General features: G+C 59.7%; 1 protein-coding gene across 1 annotated transcript in view; it reads left to right on the top strand.

Moving 5' to 3' along the window:
* LOC123952112 (voltage-dependent N-type calcium channel subunit alpha-1B-like) overlaps nt 1-17205 on the top strand; it is a 109289-nt gene that overhangs the window by 52711 nt on the left and 39373 nt on the right. The window contains 11 exon segments of the mRNA XM_046021348.1: nt 1469-1598; nt 1711-1770; nt 2742-2848; nt 3432-3443; nt 5523-5625; nt 7475-7635; nt 10379-10516; nt 11257-11458; nt 11725-11889; nt 12166-12276; nt 12675-12758. Coding sequence (XP_045877304.1) covers nt 1469-1598; nt 1711-1770; nt 2742-2848; nt 3432-3443; nt 5523-5625; nt 7475-7635; nt 10379-10516; nt 11257-11458; nt 11725-11889; nt 12166-12276; nt 12675-12758 — 1273 coding nt within the window.

Genomic DNA, 17205 nt, shown 5'->3' with positions numbered 1-17205 from the left:
TGCACACGTGCCCTCTCTCTGCCTGTCTTCTCGCCTTCGCTCGGCACCCACTTCCTGGGAGCTCACTGGGCCCTGCTAGGGGGCACGGTGCTGCCCGTGAGCGCGGACGTGTGCCGGAGGAGCCGGCGATGGGGGTCGGTGGGGACACGGCCAGCCTGGGCGTCCGCAGAGCCCTGCACAGAGCTCCGCGGGCGGGCCCGGTCTTCAGGAGGAGATGACGGAGGCCGTGTGGGGAGTTTGGGAGTGGAGTGCTTGGGAAGACAGTTGGGAGAGAATCTGCGGAACTTGATAGATTAGATGGGGAGAGGGAAGGAGATGTCAGGGATGACCCCGGGCGTTTCTGCAGGCCGGCTGCCCCCCCACCCCACCTGAGCTGGGGGCAGGCGGGTGCGGGTCCTGTGGAGCAGGGACAGTCCGCGTCGGGTCTCTGCTGGGGCTTGGGAGCCGGGTGGACTCGGGGCATGATGAGGGGGAGAGCTGAGGGGATACTCAGTCCCAGGACACAGGATGAAAGAGGCAGAGACAGAGTGTCCCGGAGAAGGGAGAGGCGTGTGCACAGAGGGTGGCGTGGCGGGAGGTCACCAGAGGCTCTGGCCGGGGGCGGGGGCAGAGTATGGCGGTGGTCCCCGTGGAGAGGGGAGCACGGTAGCCCCTTCAAGGCGGAGAGAGCGTGGGTGGGTGCGGCTGGGAGGTGGAATTCCCTTCAGACCTTCGGCCCTAAGAGTAGGAAGTGGTCAGAGAGGGGGCCGGGCTGCAGAGTGAGACACGGTCTGTCCCGCCTCCCCCGGGTTCTGCTTCTGTGGCTGCTCCTCCCAGGGGACTGGCTTCCCTGCCCCCTTCCTCCCCACCTAGGGGTCTTCCCAGAGCCCCTGGTCACTGCCTGCCGCCATGGTGTGGGCTTTGCCAGCATTTCAGTCTCCCGTTGGTGTCTGGCCACACTCCCGTGCAGCACCAGGCCCCAGGGTCCAGCATGTGCCTAACAGAGCAGAGTCGTGGTCAGTAATGCCCGTGGTGCTGCAGGGAGGCAGGTGACCCCACAGCCCTGGCGGGGACCCCGCAGCCCTGGGGGGACGAGCACGGGCCAGCACGGACCTAGAGGAGGGTCGTGCACCCGCCGTGCACAGGAGGCTGGGGTCCAGCCTTGTCCTCTCTGAGCAGCCCCCCCCCCGCCTCTGTAAATCTGTAGAGGGCGCGGCCGTCCACACACAGCGGGGGACTGTGCGGGGTGGCTTTGAGCCCTCATTCCTCATGTGCCGGCTCTGCTGTGGGTTCCTGCAGCCTTCCCGGCTCTCTTCCCGGGCCACCCTTCAGGACTCGGAGGCACCAGCAGGCGCCTGGGCACTGTCCGCCACCTGCAGGGACACAGCAGAACCCGGGTGTGGGGTGGCACGGCGTGCAGGGAGGGGTTGGGTGTGTGGCCCGGGGAGGGACCGGTCCCGCTCATCGGGGGCCTCTGCTCTGCCCGCAGGCTTCGCCGCTTTTGCCATTCCATCGTGACCATGCGCTACTTTGAAATGGTCATCCTTGTGGTCATGGCCCTCAGCAGCATCGCCCTGGCTGCCGAGGACCCAGTGCGGACAGACTCCCCCAGGAACAATGTGAGTGTGGCCCTCGGGCTGGAGGGGGCCGGGCCGGGTCCCGTCTGCTGGCTCCGGGGGCATGGGGGTGGCGGCCGGGGCCGGCCCTTGACAGGCCCTCCTGCGGTTCTAGGCTCTCAAGCACCTGGACTACATCTTCACAGGCGTCTTCACCTTCGAGATGGTGATCAAGGTGAGATGTGTGGTTCCCTGGTGGCCCCGGGGCTTCGCTGGTCTTCCCTCACATGGGCCGGCCGGGCCGGGGCTGCTCACGAGGCGTGTGCTGGCTGTGCCCTGGCCGTGTGCTCCCAAGAGAACCGTGCACACGGGCATGCTCATGGGTGTGGTGGGGGGCGCAGGCCAGTTCACCAGACGCACACCGGCTTTGGGGGAGCCCAGGAGCCGCTCCTGCCACTGCCACCCGCCAGCCAGGCCTCCAGGCTCCTGGGAACGTGTCCCCCTCGGGCCAGTCCCCTGACGTCAGGCTGGGAGGAGGGAGGCTGAGTGGGTGCTCAGAAGAGCTCTCGGGCGTCCTGTGAGGTGACGGACACACCCCTTCACCGCTCGGTTCTGCGTCTTGAGTCCTGACGGGCTTCGCTCCTTCCTCAGCGTCTGACAAGTGGCTGCGTGTGTGTGCACAGGCGCTGTCTTTGCCCACAGGGCTGCTTGGGTTGTACCCGCGGCTTGGTGACTGGTGTGTGTGTGTGTCTGTCTGTGCGTGAGCTCCGCTGCTTCTTTTCCTCCTGCAGACTCACGGGGGAGGTGTGTTCTTTGTTGTCCCATTTTAGAACATGGAAGCTGGTGCCGGCCGGAAGTTGCAGCTGTGGGACTGGCCGAGCCGGTCCTCGTGAACCGGCCCTTCCTCCTGCTGCAGAGAGCTGACCCTCTGCGGGCTGGGCAGGGTGCGGGCTTCCTGGGGTGGGGGATGACTGCAGCCCGGCGAGGGGAGGGTGTCACCAGAGGGTGGGGAGCCCAGGCAAGATCTCAGCCAGCCGTGACCATGTAGGGATATTTGGATCGACGGTGTTGAGGTTCAGAGGCCCCACTGAGGCCCTCAGAAGACAGGATCGGTGTGGCCTCCTTCCCCCAACCCCATGAGTCTGGGGCCTGGCCCTGCTCTGCTTTCTGAAATATTCAGCAGCTAATATTGTTGCTCCCCTGCAGATGATTGATTTGGGACTTCTGCTGCACCCTGGGGCTTACTTCCGGGACCTGTGGAATATTCTGGACCTCATCGTGGTCAGTGGGGCCCTGGTGGCATTTGACTTCTCGTAAGTACCAGGTCTGCCCTGGGTCTGGCCGGGCTGCCAGCCCAGGGCTGTGGTGGGTGTGTGGTTCGGGCAGGAGGGGCCCCCACTGGCCTCCATGGCTGTGTGCAGCTCCCCTCCTGTCTACCTGGGACTGGGCTGTGTGGGACGGAAAGCTTCTCATGGCCACCCGTCCCTGCCACGGCCTGTGGTTCTGACCCCGGGTGGGCAGGCCTCCGGTTCCTCTGGTGCTTGCCTCTCGGGTCTTCGAGAACCGCTCTCCGCCCCGACCTTGGCTGTGCCACCTGGAGAGCCGGAGCTGGCGGCCGCTGGCGGGTGTTCCCCCACCGCAGTGTTGGGCCCCGGTTTCTCTGACTCCCGAGTCCACACTCAGCTCCCTTGTGGCTGGGCCTGGGTCGACTCCCTCAGACCCTGCATGGGGGTGGGCGTGGGGCAGGTGTGGGGGCCGGGGTGGAGCTACAGGGGAGACCCAGAGACCAGGAGGACCCGAGGGATGGTACCTGCATCTTCTCTGAGCATTCGGGGACGGCGGCGCCTCCTCACTGACTCTCTTCTCTTTGTCTCTTTGTCGCTGGACTCTCGGTAGGAGCTTCATGGGGTAATGCCTTCCCTCTGCCCCTCACACGGCCCCACATCATAGCCCAGCGTGGCCCCTCCGGGCCGGCTCACTGCCACGTGTCACCTCTGCTCCCCCTCCACTGTCCAGAGCGCATGCTGCCGGGAGCCGTGTCCCCAGGCCACGGGTCGCTGCCTCACCTCTGGGGTCTGAGCTGGGGGCTGGGGCTGGAGCAGGGCACCCCAAGTAAGTGTTGGAGGCCGGGAATGTGGGCCCTGAGGGCAGTGAGGGCCTGGGTGGGAGCTGCTGTCCCCGTGACTGCCAGGACGTTGGCCATCCTGACGAAACTTCCCACGTGTCTGCTCCGGCACTGGGGCCTGTTTCTTCTCTCTGTTCCCCACGACTGCCCCCGGCAATGCGCAGCCTCTACTGTGGGGGTCATAACTGGTTTTCTTTGTGCATAAAGTGTCAGTGAGGGGCTTAGGAGAAAGACAGGAAAGGGGTGTAGTGCAGCCGGACGGACTCAGTGAGAGAGCTCCGAGCGAGCGAGCGGGGCGTGAGGTCTCTAGACACAGAGCACGGACCACTTGAGGCCTGTCCCTGCAGAGAGCCCTCCGCCAGGAAAGGAAAGCAGTGACCCTCCCTTCTGTATCTACGGGGGGTCTGCCGGCCCCTGTTCTCTTGGGACTGGTCTGCAGGGCTTCTGGAGGAACCTGGCCTGCGGGCGGGTGTCCGGAATGCTAGGGTGACAGGAACACCTGACACAGTGTCTGGAGGTTGGCGTTTCGGAGGGAGTTTGACCTGGCTCGGATGTAGGCCCCGGCTGGTCTTGGGGCGGGTCCAAGGGACGAGGGCTCCCCAGCTCTCCTTAACCCACGGGTCCCACCTGAGCCTCACAGCTGCCTTTCCCTAGAGCTTAGTGGAGCCCAGAGAAGACCACTGGAGGCCCTGCCCCCTCTCCCCATGCGCAGGCTCCTTGGGAACTCGGAGGGAGGTGACCTCTGAGCAGGACGGACTAGGACCCCAGTCCTGAGTCCTCAGCCACTGCTGGGTGGGGTTGTGGCCTTGCTTCTGAGAATCGCCTCTTTAGGCAGTGAGACGTTCCCGCGGGATCACCCCCCACCCCCACGATCTGCGCTGGCTTTGGGCTGGCGAGAAGGCTGCCCCAGAGTTTGATGACAGCTGGGCCCCTGGCAGCCCTAGGGAGCCGGCCGGGACTGCCCCAGCGTCCTTGTGCGTGGCCCCAACCTGGGCCTGCTGGTCCTGGGTCTCCGAGCCGGCGTTGGGTGTCTGGAATGTTCTTTTCCCGACTCTGTCTTACCCCCCACACTGGGTGTCCTTGTCCGCTGCTCTCTTGGTCTCTCTGTGGGCTCTTTCCTCCTCCTTCCCTCCCTCTCTGTTTTTCTCTTTCCTTTGGTCTTTCTTTCTTTCTTCTTTTGTCTGCCCTTGCGTGGCTCCATCCCTTCCGCGCCCAGTACTCAGCTGACGTTTGCTCGTCCTCCTTCACGCCTCCGCATCTTCCTGCCTGTCAGCCTTCTCCTCCCCTCCCTCCCGGTCAGTTTGACATCGTCTGGAGGAGTGTGGGAGCAGCTGCGTGAGGACAGGCAGGGAGACCCAGTCGTGTTCCCCTCACCTCCCTCTCCCGGGACTGAAAAGCAGGAGAGACCAGCCCTTCCAGAAGGCTCTGACCCTAATGGCTTGTAGGCTTCTGAGCCAGGTCTGCAGTCCTGGGGCCAGCTCCCTTCTCTCCTCTTTAGCCCCATGGTTGGTGTCCACATGGCGGCCGGATGAAGCCGTTTTGGGTGGGCGTTAGGGGACCCCTCGCATGGAGATGGTGGACGTGGTCTGCGAGAATGGGTTCTTTCCACCTGGAAGCCTGGCTTTCCCCATATGCCAGGGGCTACCCTGGGCCTGGTCTTGGTCTGCTCAGACGAGGCCTGGCTCGTGCTCCCGCAGGAGGAGTGCGGCAGCCGGTGGGGCTGGCCGGGTGGAGGCCTGCCTGTTCCTAGGCCGTCCGCCCTGGGCCCTGTGACCGAACGCACAGGGGAGTGCTACCCGGCGGCTTTGTGGGAGCGGCACGGGTGCCGTCCTGCTTCTGCATGTGTGGCTTCTCCCTTCTAGAGGATCCAAAGGCAAAGACATCAATACCATCAAGTCCGTGAGAGTCCTGTGCGTCCTGCGGCCCCTCAAGACCATCAAGCGGCTGCCCAAGCTCAAGGGGAGGGCCTGGACCTGGGCTTGGGCAGTGTGCAGGGCTGTCACGTGAGTGTAGGGCTGTGCGCGCATGTATGTGTGCCGTGTACATGCGTGTGCACATGTCTGTGCATGTGGGTGCAAGTGTGGCCGCCTTGTGTGGTGTGTGGATGCGTGTGCGTGTGCGTGCACCTGGCGTGCCGTGTGGATGCGTGTGCATGCACACACGTGTGGTGTGTGGATGCATGTGCGTGTGCGTGCACCTGGCGTGCCGTGTGGATGCGTGTGCATGCACACACGTGTGGCGTGTGGATGTGTGTGCATGTGTGTGCACCTGGCGTGCCGTGTGCATGCGTGTGCGTGTGCGTGCACACACGTGTGGCGTGTGGATGCGTGTGCGTGCACCTGGCGTGCCGTGTGGATCCGTGTGCGTGTGCGTGCACACACGTGTGGCGTGTGGCGTGCGTGTGTCCGTAGAACTCACCCGGTCTGGCTGCAGCTCCCCTCGTGGGATGGGGCGAGTGGAGCTCCGGGAGATCACACGTCGTGTCAGTGGGTCCAGCTCCCCCAGCTTCCCCTTGGAGTGTTCTGGAAGGCTCCTCTCCCGTGACCGGGCAGCACCAGCAGCTGTTGTACCGGGAAGGGGAGGGGCTGCTGCGGGGCGCCTGGGTGGTCCAGGGTCCAGCTCCTGGTTTCAGCGCAGGTCATGATCTCGCGGTCGTGGGATCAAGTCCTGAGTCAGGCTTCGTGCTCGGGGGGAGTCTGCTCGGGATCCTTTCTCTCCCTCTGCCTTCCTCTCTCTCGCTGACTAATCAAATCAGTTACATTTAAAAAAGGAAGAAGGGGCTGCCGAGAGAGGCGGAGGGTCCTGAGGGAGACGCAGGGAGGGCGGGGGCTCCTGAGAAGTGGTTCCTGGCCGGGCGCCAAGTGTTGGAGGGGCTGAGGTCCTGGAGAAAGAAAGTGTGAGCCCCAGCTTGGAGTTGTGCTAAAATACGGTACGTACCGAGCGTGGCCCTCACTGTGAGGAGTGCTCGCGAATCTTCCACTCGGTTAAACCCACCAAATGGTGCCGTGACGTCGCCCGCGCTGCACGCAGAGGCAGGCCTCGCGGACCTGAAGCTTGTGGGGTGGTGGTGTGCTGGAGGCGGGGGCTGGGGGGGCTTGAGGGCAGCCTCAGGTGGGGACTCAGACCTGGGCGGGCAGCTCAGAGGTGTCATGGCCCCTGGGCAAGGGGGCCGCGGCCGCACTTGCTGAGGCAGCCACTGGTGTCGGAGTCGGCCAGCGGCATCTCAGGAGATGGTCGTGCACCTGCTTCTTTGCACAGCCCGGGCTGCCGCGGGTCCCCTCGGCTCTGAGGGATGGGGACCAGGCCAGGGTCTGGCAGGCAGTCCAGGGCCGGCTGAGCTTCCAGGCAGGGAAGATCCTGAGAAGAAGCCTTGGTGCTGGTGCTAACAGATGGCAGAGTCACCTCTGGGCTACACCAAAACACGCTTCAAGTCCCCGTGTCGGAGCTGGCCACAGCACTGCGGTTTTCTGCCCCGTGCTGGCTCGCACTGATGGGCAGGGGCACAGCGTGCCCCCCCAAGCAGGCCCGGACGCGGGAGCAGAGGACTGGCCATCTCCCCACCCCGACCCTGTTCCCGCTGTGTGGGCCCCTCCCGATGCTAGTTGACCTGGGCTCCAGGCCGGCCTCACTCAGGTGGCCTGTCCTGTGAGTGTCCTGCCAGCATCCAGGCCTTCTGGCCTTAAGGCCCTTTCTCGCACCTCCCGCCCTCCCAAGTCCCGGGAGACGCAGCAGCTGTGTTGGGGGATGGGTGGCGGGTCCCTCCGTGGGTCCGGCCGAGGCCCTGGGCCTCTGAGCCTGGCCCCCGCCCCTGCAGGCCGTGTTTGACTGCGTGGTGAACTCGCTGAAGAACGTCCTCAACATCCTGGTCGTCTACATGCTGTTCATGTTCATCTTCGCCGTCATCGCCGTGCGGCTCTTCAAGGGCAAGTTCTTCTACTGCACCGACGAGTCCAAGGGGCTGGAGAGGGACTGCAGGTGAGCCGAGGCCGGGCGGGGCGGGGGAGGGGCCGCGTGGGCCAACTGAGAGCTGCACCTCTGCCCCAAGGCCACACCGGGGACTTCCCGCGCGTCTCCCTCAGCAGAGCCAGGGTCCGGCCACTCTGCGGGACATGCTCTTCCTGCCCATGACATCGGGGAGCACACGGGGGCCACTGCGGTGGCCGGAGGGCTCCAGGCCAGGCTCTGAGATCAGGGGGCTGCCCTCTCTGGATCTGGCCCCACCCCACAGGAAACAGGAGGGGGAGCTCAGTTGGGGGGGCTAGGGGAAAGGGAGGTAGGGACTGGGGTGGGTGCTGAGCAAGGCAGCAGGGGCAGCTCCTTCTCCCCCCGCAGGCGATGGTCCCCGTCGCCTCTGTTCAGGCAGTGTTCTCTGGTGTGAGCGAGTCACCACGTGCCTCCCCCTCTGTGCCTGCGGGGCATGGGGGATGTTTCCAGTTGGAGGCCTTCCTGACTTGTCCGGGGCACGTGTGCTCGGAGCACACGTCTGCGGTTCCAGGACGGCGTAAACCTGGCGGTCGGTTGCAGGGTTGTGCACTGTGTTTCTGCAGGTGCTGGTAGACGTGTGTGAAATCATCTTCCGCCATGCGGACGAGGGCTCCAGGCCTGCACCGCATGGGCAGACTTGGGCTTTCTGTCTTGCGCTCTTCAGCCTTTCTGATGTGGGGCTGCTGGCCCTTCTCTGTGGTGTGATTCGTGTGGTAGCCAGTGATGCTGGGTCCTCCCCAGGTGATGGGCCGCTCAGGGTCCCAGGAAGGGTCTGGGCACGGCTTCCCCTGTTGTCCTGTATGGGTTGTCTTTCTCTTCCTGACTGATTTGTAGGAGTTTTGTAAGGTCCTAGATCGCAATCCTTTGTCAGATCTATGGGTTACAGTTGTCTTTTTCTCTTTTGTGGGGTGTTTTCAACTTTTTAAAACGTGTCTTTTCAAAAACCAAAGTCGTGATTGTAGTATGGGCCACTTAATCTCTGTTACATTTAATGCTCTCTGTGTCCTGTTCAGAAAATCTATCTGAAGGTCAGGGAGAAGTCCCCTTACGTTTTCCTCTGGAAGTTTTATTTCTGCCTCTCCCGTTTGGATCTGGGGTCTCTCTGGGGTTGATTTCCCTGTGTTAGGTGAGTGTGGACACAGGCGGGTTTCTGTAGATGGGCACTCAGCTGGCCAAGCACCATCTATTTGCAAAGACCCATCCCTCTCCCCTATTCCGTGGTCTGCTTTGTTTTTACTAAGCTATGATTCCTATGACTCATCCCCTGGAAGTTCACAGTTCCGTGATTTTTTAATGCATTCACAGATAGGGCAACCGTCACCACAGTCAACTGTAGACAATTTCATAAGTTAAAAATAACGCAAAAACTCCCATGTTCTTTGTTACCACCAGCTCCCCATCTCTCCCCTCAGCAACCGTGAATCTATTTTTGTGCCTTTACAGATTTCCGTGTTCGTCTAAAGGAAATCATAACTATGTGGTCTTCTTGGTCTAACTTCTTTCCTTGTTGAGGTCACCTGCGCTGTACCGTGTGTCCGAACATCGTTCCCGTTTATGGTTGGATTTTATTCCATGCTGCGGGTGTGGCCCAGCATGTCTACCTTGTCCTCTGTCGACGGGCATCTGGGTGGTTTCCGTCCTTTGGCTGGTGTAACTGATGCTGCCATGAAGTGTTTGTGTGGACGGATGTTTTCATCTCTCTGGAGTGGACGCGTTGCCCTGGAGTTGATGGGTCCGTGCAGATTCTGCTGCCCCGTCTCAGGGACCGCGGGGCTCTTCCGGCACGGCCGACCCGGCCTGTGTTCCCAGCAGCCGTTGGGGAGAGTCCTCATTTCTCCACATCCTTGCCAGTTCTTGTTATTTTCCTTTTTAAAAATTAATTATCGGACGCCTGGGTGGCTCAGTGGGTTAAGCCGCTGCCTTCGGCTCAGGTCATGATCTCAGGTCCTGGGATCGAGTCCCGCATCGGGCTCTCTGCTCGGCAGGGAGCCTGCTTCCCTCTCTCTCTCTCTGCCTGCCTCTCTGCTACTTGTGATCTCTCTCTCTCTCTGCCTGCCTCTCTATCTACCTGTGATCTCTCTCTGTCAAATAAATAAATAAAATCTTTAAAAAAAAAATTAATTATCGCCCTCCTCCTGGGCATACAGCAGCATCTCACTGTGGTTTTCTTTTGCATTTCTCGGATGACTCCTGATGTTGGACGTCTTGTGTGTGCGGATCAGACATTGGTAAACCTTCTTTGGAGAAATGCCGATTCAGATATTTCACCCATTTTTTAAAATAATTGATTATAATTGTTCTTTGTATACTCTGGATCCAACTCTTACCAGAGAGGCGATTTTCCAGTATTTGGTTCCGTTCCGTGTTGACGAGGCTGTGAAACACAAAGCTTTCCATTTTGATGACGTCTGCTTTATCTCCTTCTGGGGTTGGCATCCCGTCGAACAGTCGTTCCCCTCGTTCCAGGCCCCAGGGTCGTCGTCTCACAGCTTTCTGGTGTCAACTCTCACCTTCACGTCTCGGTCCGTCTTGCGTTGGGTCTTGTACCTGGAGGGGGGCGGGGTCCAGCTTCCTTCTTCTGCGAGCAGCCCCCGCTGCCCAGCGCTCTCCGTGGAGGAGACTGCTCTTCCTCCGTTGGACGGGCAGCCCTTCTAGAAGTCAGCTGGCTGTCGACAAATGTGTGTGTCTGGATCCTCTGTCTTCACGCTAACCTCACGTGTGTGCTCGTCCCCAGGGGCCAGTATCTGGACTACGAGAAGGAGGAGGTGGAGCCTCAGCCGCGGCAGTGGAAGAAATACGACTTTCACTATGACAACGTGCTCTGGGCTCTGCTGACGCTGTTCACGGTGTCCACGGGAGAAGGGTGGCCCACGTGAGTGCTCACTGCTCCACGTGGCAGAGCAGGGAGCAGGGGGGCAGCTCGGGCAGGGAGTCCCCACCCTGCGTCCGGGCATGTTTTAGTCACCCGGCAAATGCCCTGTTGGCCCTCTCGGGGCAGACACGGCTCTGCTCTCCAGGAGTGGGAGGAGCAGGAGATCCAGACAAGGTGCACAGCACAGCGATCGCCTGAAAATCGTTTTTGAGTGGCTGGAGGCCAGAGGGAGGATGGGGCTCGATATCTCCCTGTCCTGCCCTTCTGGCCCCAGTTAAGGGTGGGCAGAGGGATGTATGTGTTCCGTGCCACACGGGATGACAGGGGACTCCCTTTGGGGCTGGGAGGACCGCCACTCAGAAGGTGGGATCAGTGCCGTGTCTGGAGCCCAGAGTTTTCTAAAGGCAGGTGAAGCTGGGCATGAGCAGGTGTGAGCCAGGAGTCAGCAGGGCAGGGCAGAATCCCCAGGCCTCCTCGTGTCCTGGGGTTAGGACCTCTGGGCCCCGGAGACCGCCCCTTGATGGCTGTCCACCAGCCCTGAGTACAAGCCCGTCGGGAAGGTCATCTGCCTCAGGAGACCGCAGTCTTGGGGAGAGGGCTGGGGCCCACAGTCTTGAGTACCCCCTTCCTTTTGCCGTCCCTGGGTTCAGGTATGGAGGCCTCACCTGTCATACAGGTCTTGACTTTCCGTGGCTCTGTCCTCGGGTCCCCCTGACACTTGGTGTTTGCTCTTGGTGCAGGGTCCTGAAACACTCCGTGGACGCCACCTATGAGGAGCAGGGCCCCAGCCCTGGGTACCGCATGGAGCTGTCCATCTTCTATGTGGTCTACTTCGTGGTCTTCCCCTTCTTCTTCGTCAACATCTTCGTGGCCTTGATCATCATCACCTTCCAGGAGCAGGGGGACAAGGTGATGTCTGAATGCAGCCTGGAGAAGAACGAGGTGGGTGGCGCCCTCTTCTGCCTCACGTGCACGTGGGCCACGGATGCTCTGCTGGGCCCCCCCCGATGGGCCACGGAGGCAGAAGCACTGGGCTTCCCTTCCACGTGGGGCTCACTCATTGCTACAGAGCTGGCGGCCAGCACGGGGGGCGGGCAGAGGAGGAGGCTGGCCCAGGCTGCCTGCGAGGGTGGAGGACATGGGTGGGATGCTCTGGTGTGGGGGTTCCCCTGCCCCCTCCGGGTGCTCACTGCCCCTTCCCCGTGCAGAGGGCTTGCATCGACTTCGCCATCAGCGCCAAGCCTCTGACACGGTACATGCCCAGGGACAAGCAGTCATTCCAGTACAAGACATGGACATCCGTGGTCTCGCCTCCCTTTGAGTACTTCATCATGGCCATGATCGCTCTCAACACGGTGGTGCTCATGATGAAGGTGTGTGGCCTGGCCCGGGGGCAGTGTGGGACCGCTGGGCTGCGAGAGCGCCGCCGTCGCGGCTGGTCATATCCTGGGCAGCATCGGATGCCTCCTGTAGCCCCGGGCCAGGGTTCTCTGTGGGCTGAGACAGTGTGTCCTGGAGAACACGGGGAGAGCAGGGACGGCTGTCCCTACCTTGGGCAGGTGCGCAGCTCTCGGTGCTCTGGCAGGAGGTCAAGGTGGGGTGTCGTGGGGCTGCCGAGCCTGCGGCCGATGGCGCTCATTCCCACGCAGTTCTACGACGCGCCGTACGAGTACGAGCTGATGCTGAAGTGCCTGAACATTGTGTTCACGTCCATGTTCTCCATGGAATGCGTGCTGAAGATCATCGCTTTTGGGGTGCTGGTGGGTGCCTTGGCTCCCTCTTCGCGTTTTGGTGGTCTGCACTCTGGCTCCCTCTCTGTAAGGGAACCTTCCGGGACTCAGAGCGTGGAGCTGGGAATTCCCCGAGCCCCCAGAGCAAATGCGACATTGCCAGGGCCCGGAGGAAGGGGCTGCTTCTGTGCTCTCAGCTGCCTGAGCTCCGCCCCAGCCCAGCTCCCGGAGACAGGCGGGGCCATGTTCCTCCTCTCTGGAAGGACAGCTCTGGGTTCTGCACCTGCGTAGACCCACAGGTGTTTGCTTACCAGCCGGGGCGGCCCACCTGTCCCTCTGCCCCTTTCTCGATGAGGACACTTCCTGCGACACCGCTCCTGGCTTCTGCCTTGCTGGCCTCCGGCACTAACTGCTCTTTTCCTCTCTAGAACGATTTCAGAGACGCCTGGAACGTCTTTGACTTTGTCACCGTGTTGGGAAGTATAACTGGTATTTTAGTAACAGAGATTGCGGTGAGTAGCATCTCCTGTCCTTGCTCCAGGGCCCCAGGCTGGTTTCCTTCTGGGCGGGGCTCCCTCGGTGTACCTCCGGGTCCTGAGTGCTAGGCCCCCTCTCTCCTGCCCAAGGAGCCCCCGGAAAGAAGAAGGCTTCTCTCCAGAGGGCAGTTGAGGATTTGGTATTATCTTGGGAAATGCATTTTCTTGGATTAGAAAGTGGTTTCCAAAAGGTCTTCTGGTCTGGTGGCCTGAGAGTCACGTAGGGGCTCCATCAGTAGTGACTGACCAGGAAGACAAGAATCTTAAATCTGCATGTGTCTAAGAAATCGAACAACTTGGCACCAAATTACAGGAAGTGAATTTAGACTATTTTAGAATATCAGGTTTGTTTTACGTGTGTGTGTGTGTGAATAAAATGAGGTCCTCGTCCACATCATACACGGATTATGGGCAAAAACTGACCACATGCTACAGCATAAACTTGTCTCAACCCATGTCACAGAATCTGAATTCAGGCGATAGACTTTGAGTACAGTGCATGAAGTTAGAATTAAATGGCAAAACGTCTCCTCTCTGTCTTAGACTGGGCTCTCCGGCAGCCGGCGTGGGAGTGGGGTCTCCGACAAGTCGTTCCAGGAAGCGTTCCCGGGCAAAACCGCGCGAGTGGGGTTTGGGGAAATGGGTGGTAAGTGGAGGAGCATCAGGAGTGTTGGGTCTGGAGCCCAGTGTCGGGTGAGTTTGGTTCGTCCCCCAGGGGGCCCAGAGACAAGGGGGCCATGGCTCAGAGCTCTTGCCTCTGCGCTGGTCGGTCCACAGCTACGGGCTGCACCTGGGGTCCGGTTGTCAGATGCCTCCAGCCCTCCTGAGGGCACCCCGTGCGGCGGCTCTGCAGCCCTGGGGAAGAAGGAGCGCCAGGCTCCACGGCGACAGGGCTGGACAGCAATGCCCGGCCGACTGCTGTGACCCCGGCCCCGCTCAGCTCTGCCACTTCTCACACCGGGCTCACCTCCCTTGTTCTTCAGGGTGGTGCTGGCCTCCGTGTCTGGGACAGGTGTCGGGAACCACCTGGAGCTAGTCGCGTCCAGGTGAGGCTCACGCACATGTTCTTCCTGTCCCCCCTTGGGGTGGCCTGACTGGTGGCCAGCCTGCTGTGGCGCTGGTTCCTGGGCCGGATCAGGGAGCCTCCAGTGAGACCCTGTGTGGCCCAAGCCCCAGCTCGTCACAGTTGTGTGGTTCTGGCTGACATAGTACCCCAGTCGTGATTACGACTGTCACAGAGCATCTGGAAAGGCCCTGGCGAATCCCCTGGTTTCCAGATAGACGTCTTCCTGCCCTGTGTGTTGGTAGCTCGGCCCTTCTCAGTGACCGGCATCAAACACCCTGGCCAGCCCGGAAGCTCCGCTCGGCCTGCTGGTCTTATGGCACGAGAGGCAGCAAGTGACGGGGGGCCACCATGACAGCATTCCACAGTGGAACACTTCGCTACCCCTTGAGCCAGGACCTCTAGATTGGCCAACGAAACTTACGGAGATGATGGGAACTCAGTCTGACGTGGGCGGCCGCAGGGCAGTGAGGGGCCACCCCTGCTCCCCGCTCTTGCTTTCCGGGCCTGTACAACACTGGGACGCCAGCACCATCTCTTGTCTGTCCACTCACCTTGAAGGACGTATCCCAGCCCGGGAGGCAGGTCACCAAGCCGGCACTTAATCTGGGCCTTTAGGAGCCTCTTCCAGGAGGTTCCCACCTCCTGAGGGATGTGGACTGGGGTACGCCCGTGGACCCTGTGTCGCCGGCTCCTGTGTACCTGCCTGTGCGTGCTCTGAGCGGATGTTACGTGGAACCCAGTTGGGTAAATTCGATGCTGGTGCAGGCCAAGGTGCTCCCTCAGCAAAGACAGACCCACACCCAGAGTGGGAGGGATCGCAGTTGAGACAATCCACCGCCACTTCCAGCTGAAATGGTTCCCCCGTAACCAGTTGTCACCAAGTGGCTGGTTGGCAGCCTAAAGCACGGTGTGCCGTAGAGGCCTCCTTGACTTGCGCGCACAGCAGGCTGCGTGTTAGGTAGGGCCGTGGCTGGATCGGCTTTGCTGAGAGGAAGCCTCCTGAGCTCAGGCACAGCTTTCCCCTCAGCAGGTCACTGCACTCGCAGATCTGCTGTGTGAACATGGGGCTGGTGAGGGTAGAGGCTGGCCGTCATCTCTCGGGTCAACCAGCTCAAGGCCTGGTTTTTGGTGCCCTGTGGCTGTGGGTGCTCTGGGTGGGCACTGATGTGTAACGCACGGTCGGCTGGGCCCATCTAGATGCTTTTCCTCAATTTCCGTTCCCTCCGGAGCCGTGGCTAAGCTTTAGCTCCTGCCCGCGGTCTTGTCGTCAGTACCACAGGCAGCTTCTTTGTCCTTCCGGGCCGTGGCTGATCAGGTTCCCCGCCGGGTCCTTCGGGTCGCCTCTGGGTGGGGTTCTAGGGAGGCTGCCCCCGTGTATTGAGCCAGCCGCTTCAGAGATCGGGTTTGAGCTTCTTCTCCCGGCTTTAGGATCATCTCAGGATATGTTGGGGTGGGGGTGAGCTAAGGAAACAGGTGCAGCAAAGGTGAGAGGCCTGGGGCACTGGGCCACCTGTCACGTGACTGTGTCCTCTGAATGTGCTTGGGTTTGGCCCTGGATGCAGCGGTTCCACCATGACACCGATCGTTGGCAGGCCTGCCGCACACACTCCTAAGGACAAGCAGCGGAGCCGTGGACACGGCTGTCTCATGGTCAGACACGGTCTCCACCAGGGCCCAGTAGCCAGGAGTGGCCCCTCCCATGGGTGATGTCTTCAGCCAATGGCATGGCCTTGCTCCAGAACTGTAGGTGTTTGCATTGACCTTTCTCTGCGGACTTTCCAGGGACTCCACACGGCGTGTCTGCCCGCCGCGGACGCCCAGCACCGTGGAATCTTGCATCTCTCGGCCCAAGTTATCGGGCTTCTGGTACTGCAGCATGGGTCTTCATCTCCCTGCTCTGAGTCCTCTCAAACCTGGCAGCTTCGTGTCACGTGATAAATGGCTCAAATAGTATTTCCTCAGTGATGCATGGCATCGTCAAACTCAAGGAAGCCTGCCAGGAGCGGGGAGTGTGAGGTGTGAAAACCAATTTGTCTTGCCTCATATCAGTGATTGTAGTAGTTGTATGCATTAGCTTTCTGCCTAAAATATCATGAAAGATCATCCTAACCCTAAACAAGGTCCTTTTTTTTGATATTTCAACTTTATTTTATTTTTCCAGTGTTCCAAGTTTCATTGTTTATGCACCACACCCAGTGCTCTTTGCAATACGTGCCCTCCTTAATACCCACCACCAGGCTCATCTAACCTCCCACCCCCGTCCCCTCCCAAACCCTCAGTTTGTTTCTCAGAGTCCACATCTCTCATGGTCTGTCTCCCCCTCTGATCTCTCCCCACTCACTTCTCCCCAGCTCCCATTGTCCTCTGTGTTACTCATCTCCACAAGTAAGTGAAACCATGTGGTAATTGACTCTCTCTGCTTGACTTATTTCATTCAGCATAATCTCTTCCAGTCCCGTCCATGTTGCTACAAAAGTTGGGTATTCATCCTTTCTGATGGAGGCATAATACTCCATTGTGTATATGGACCACATCTTCCTTATCCATTCGTCCGTTGAAGGACATCTTGGTTCTTTCCACAGTTTGGCGACTGTGGCCATTGCTGCTATAAACATTGGGGTACAGATGGCCCTTCTTTTCACTACATCTGTATCTTTGGGGTAAATACCCAGCAATTCAATTGCAGGATCATAGGGAAGCTCTATTCTTAATTTCTTCAGGAATCTCCACACTGTTCTCCAAAGTGGCTGCACCAACTTGCATTCCCACCAACAGTGTAAGAGGTTTCCCCTTTCTCCACAACCTCTCCACAACCTCTTTGTCAATTTTTGCCATTCTCACTGGTGTCAGGTGGTATCTCAACATGGTTTTGATTTGAATTTCCCTGATGGCTAGTGATGATGAACATTTTATTTCATGTGTCTGTTAGCCATTTGTATGTCTTCTTTGGAGAAGTGTCTGTTCATGTCTTCTGCCCATTTTTTTAACGTGATTATCTGTTTTTTGAGCATTTGAGGAGTTCTGTATAGCTCTTGGATATCAGCCCTTTGTCTATATTGTCATTTGAGAATATCTTGTCCCATTCCGTGGGTTGCCTCTTTGTTTTGTTGACTGTTTCCTTTCTGTGCAGAAGCTTTTGATCTTGATGAAGTCCCAAAAGTTCATTTTCGCTTTTGTTTCCTGTGCCTTTAGAGGCATATCTTGAAAGAAGTTGCTGTGGCCAATGTCGAAGAGGTTACTGCCTATGTTCTCCTCTAGGATTCTGATAGATTCCTGTCTCACGTTGAGGTCTTTTATCCATTCCGAGTTTATCTTTTTGTATGGTGTAAGAGAATGGTCGAGTTTCATTCTTCTATA

The sequence above is a fragment of the Meles meles genome, chromosome 10, assembly GCF_922984935.1.
Source record: "Meles meles chromosome 10, mMelMel3.1 paternal haplotype, whole genome shotgun sequence".
NCBI classification, from domain to species: Eukaryota; Metazoa; Chordata; class Mammalia; order Carnivora; family Mustelidae; genus Meles; species Meles meles.
This window is presented reverse-complemented; position numbering and strand designations above follow the sequence as displayed.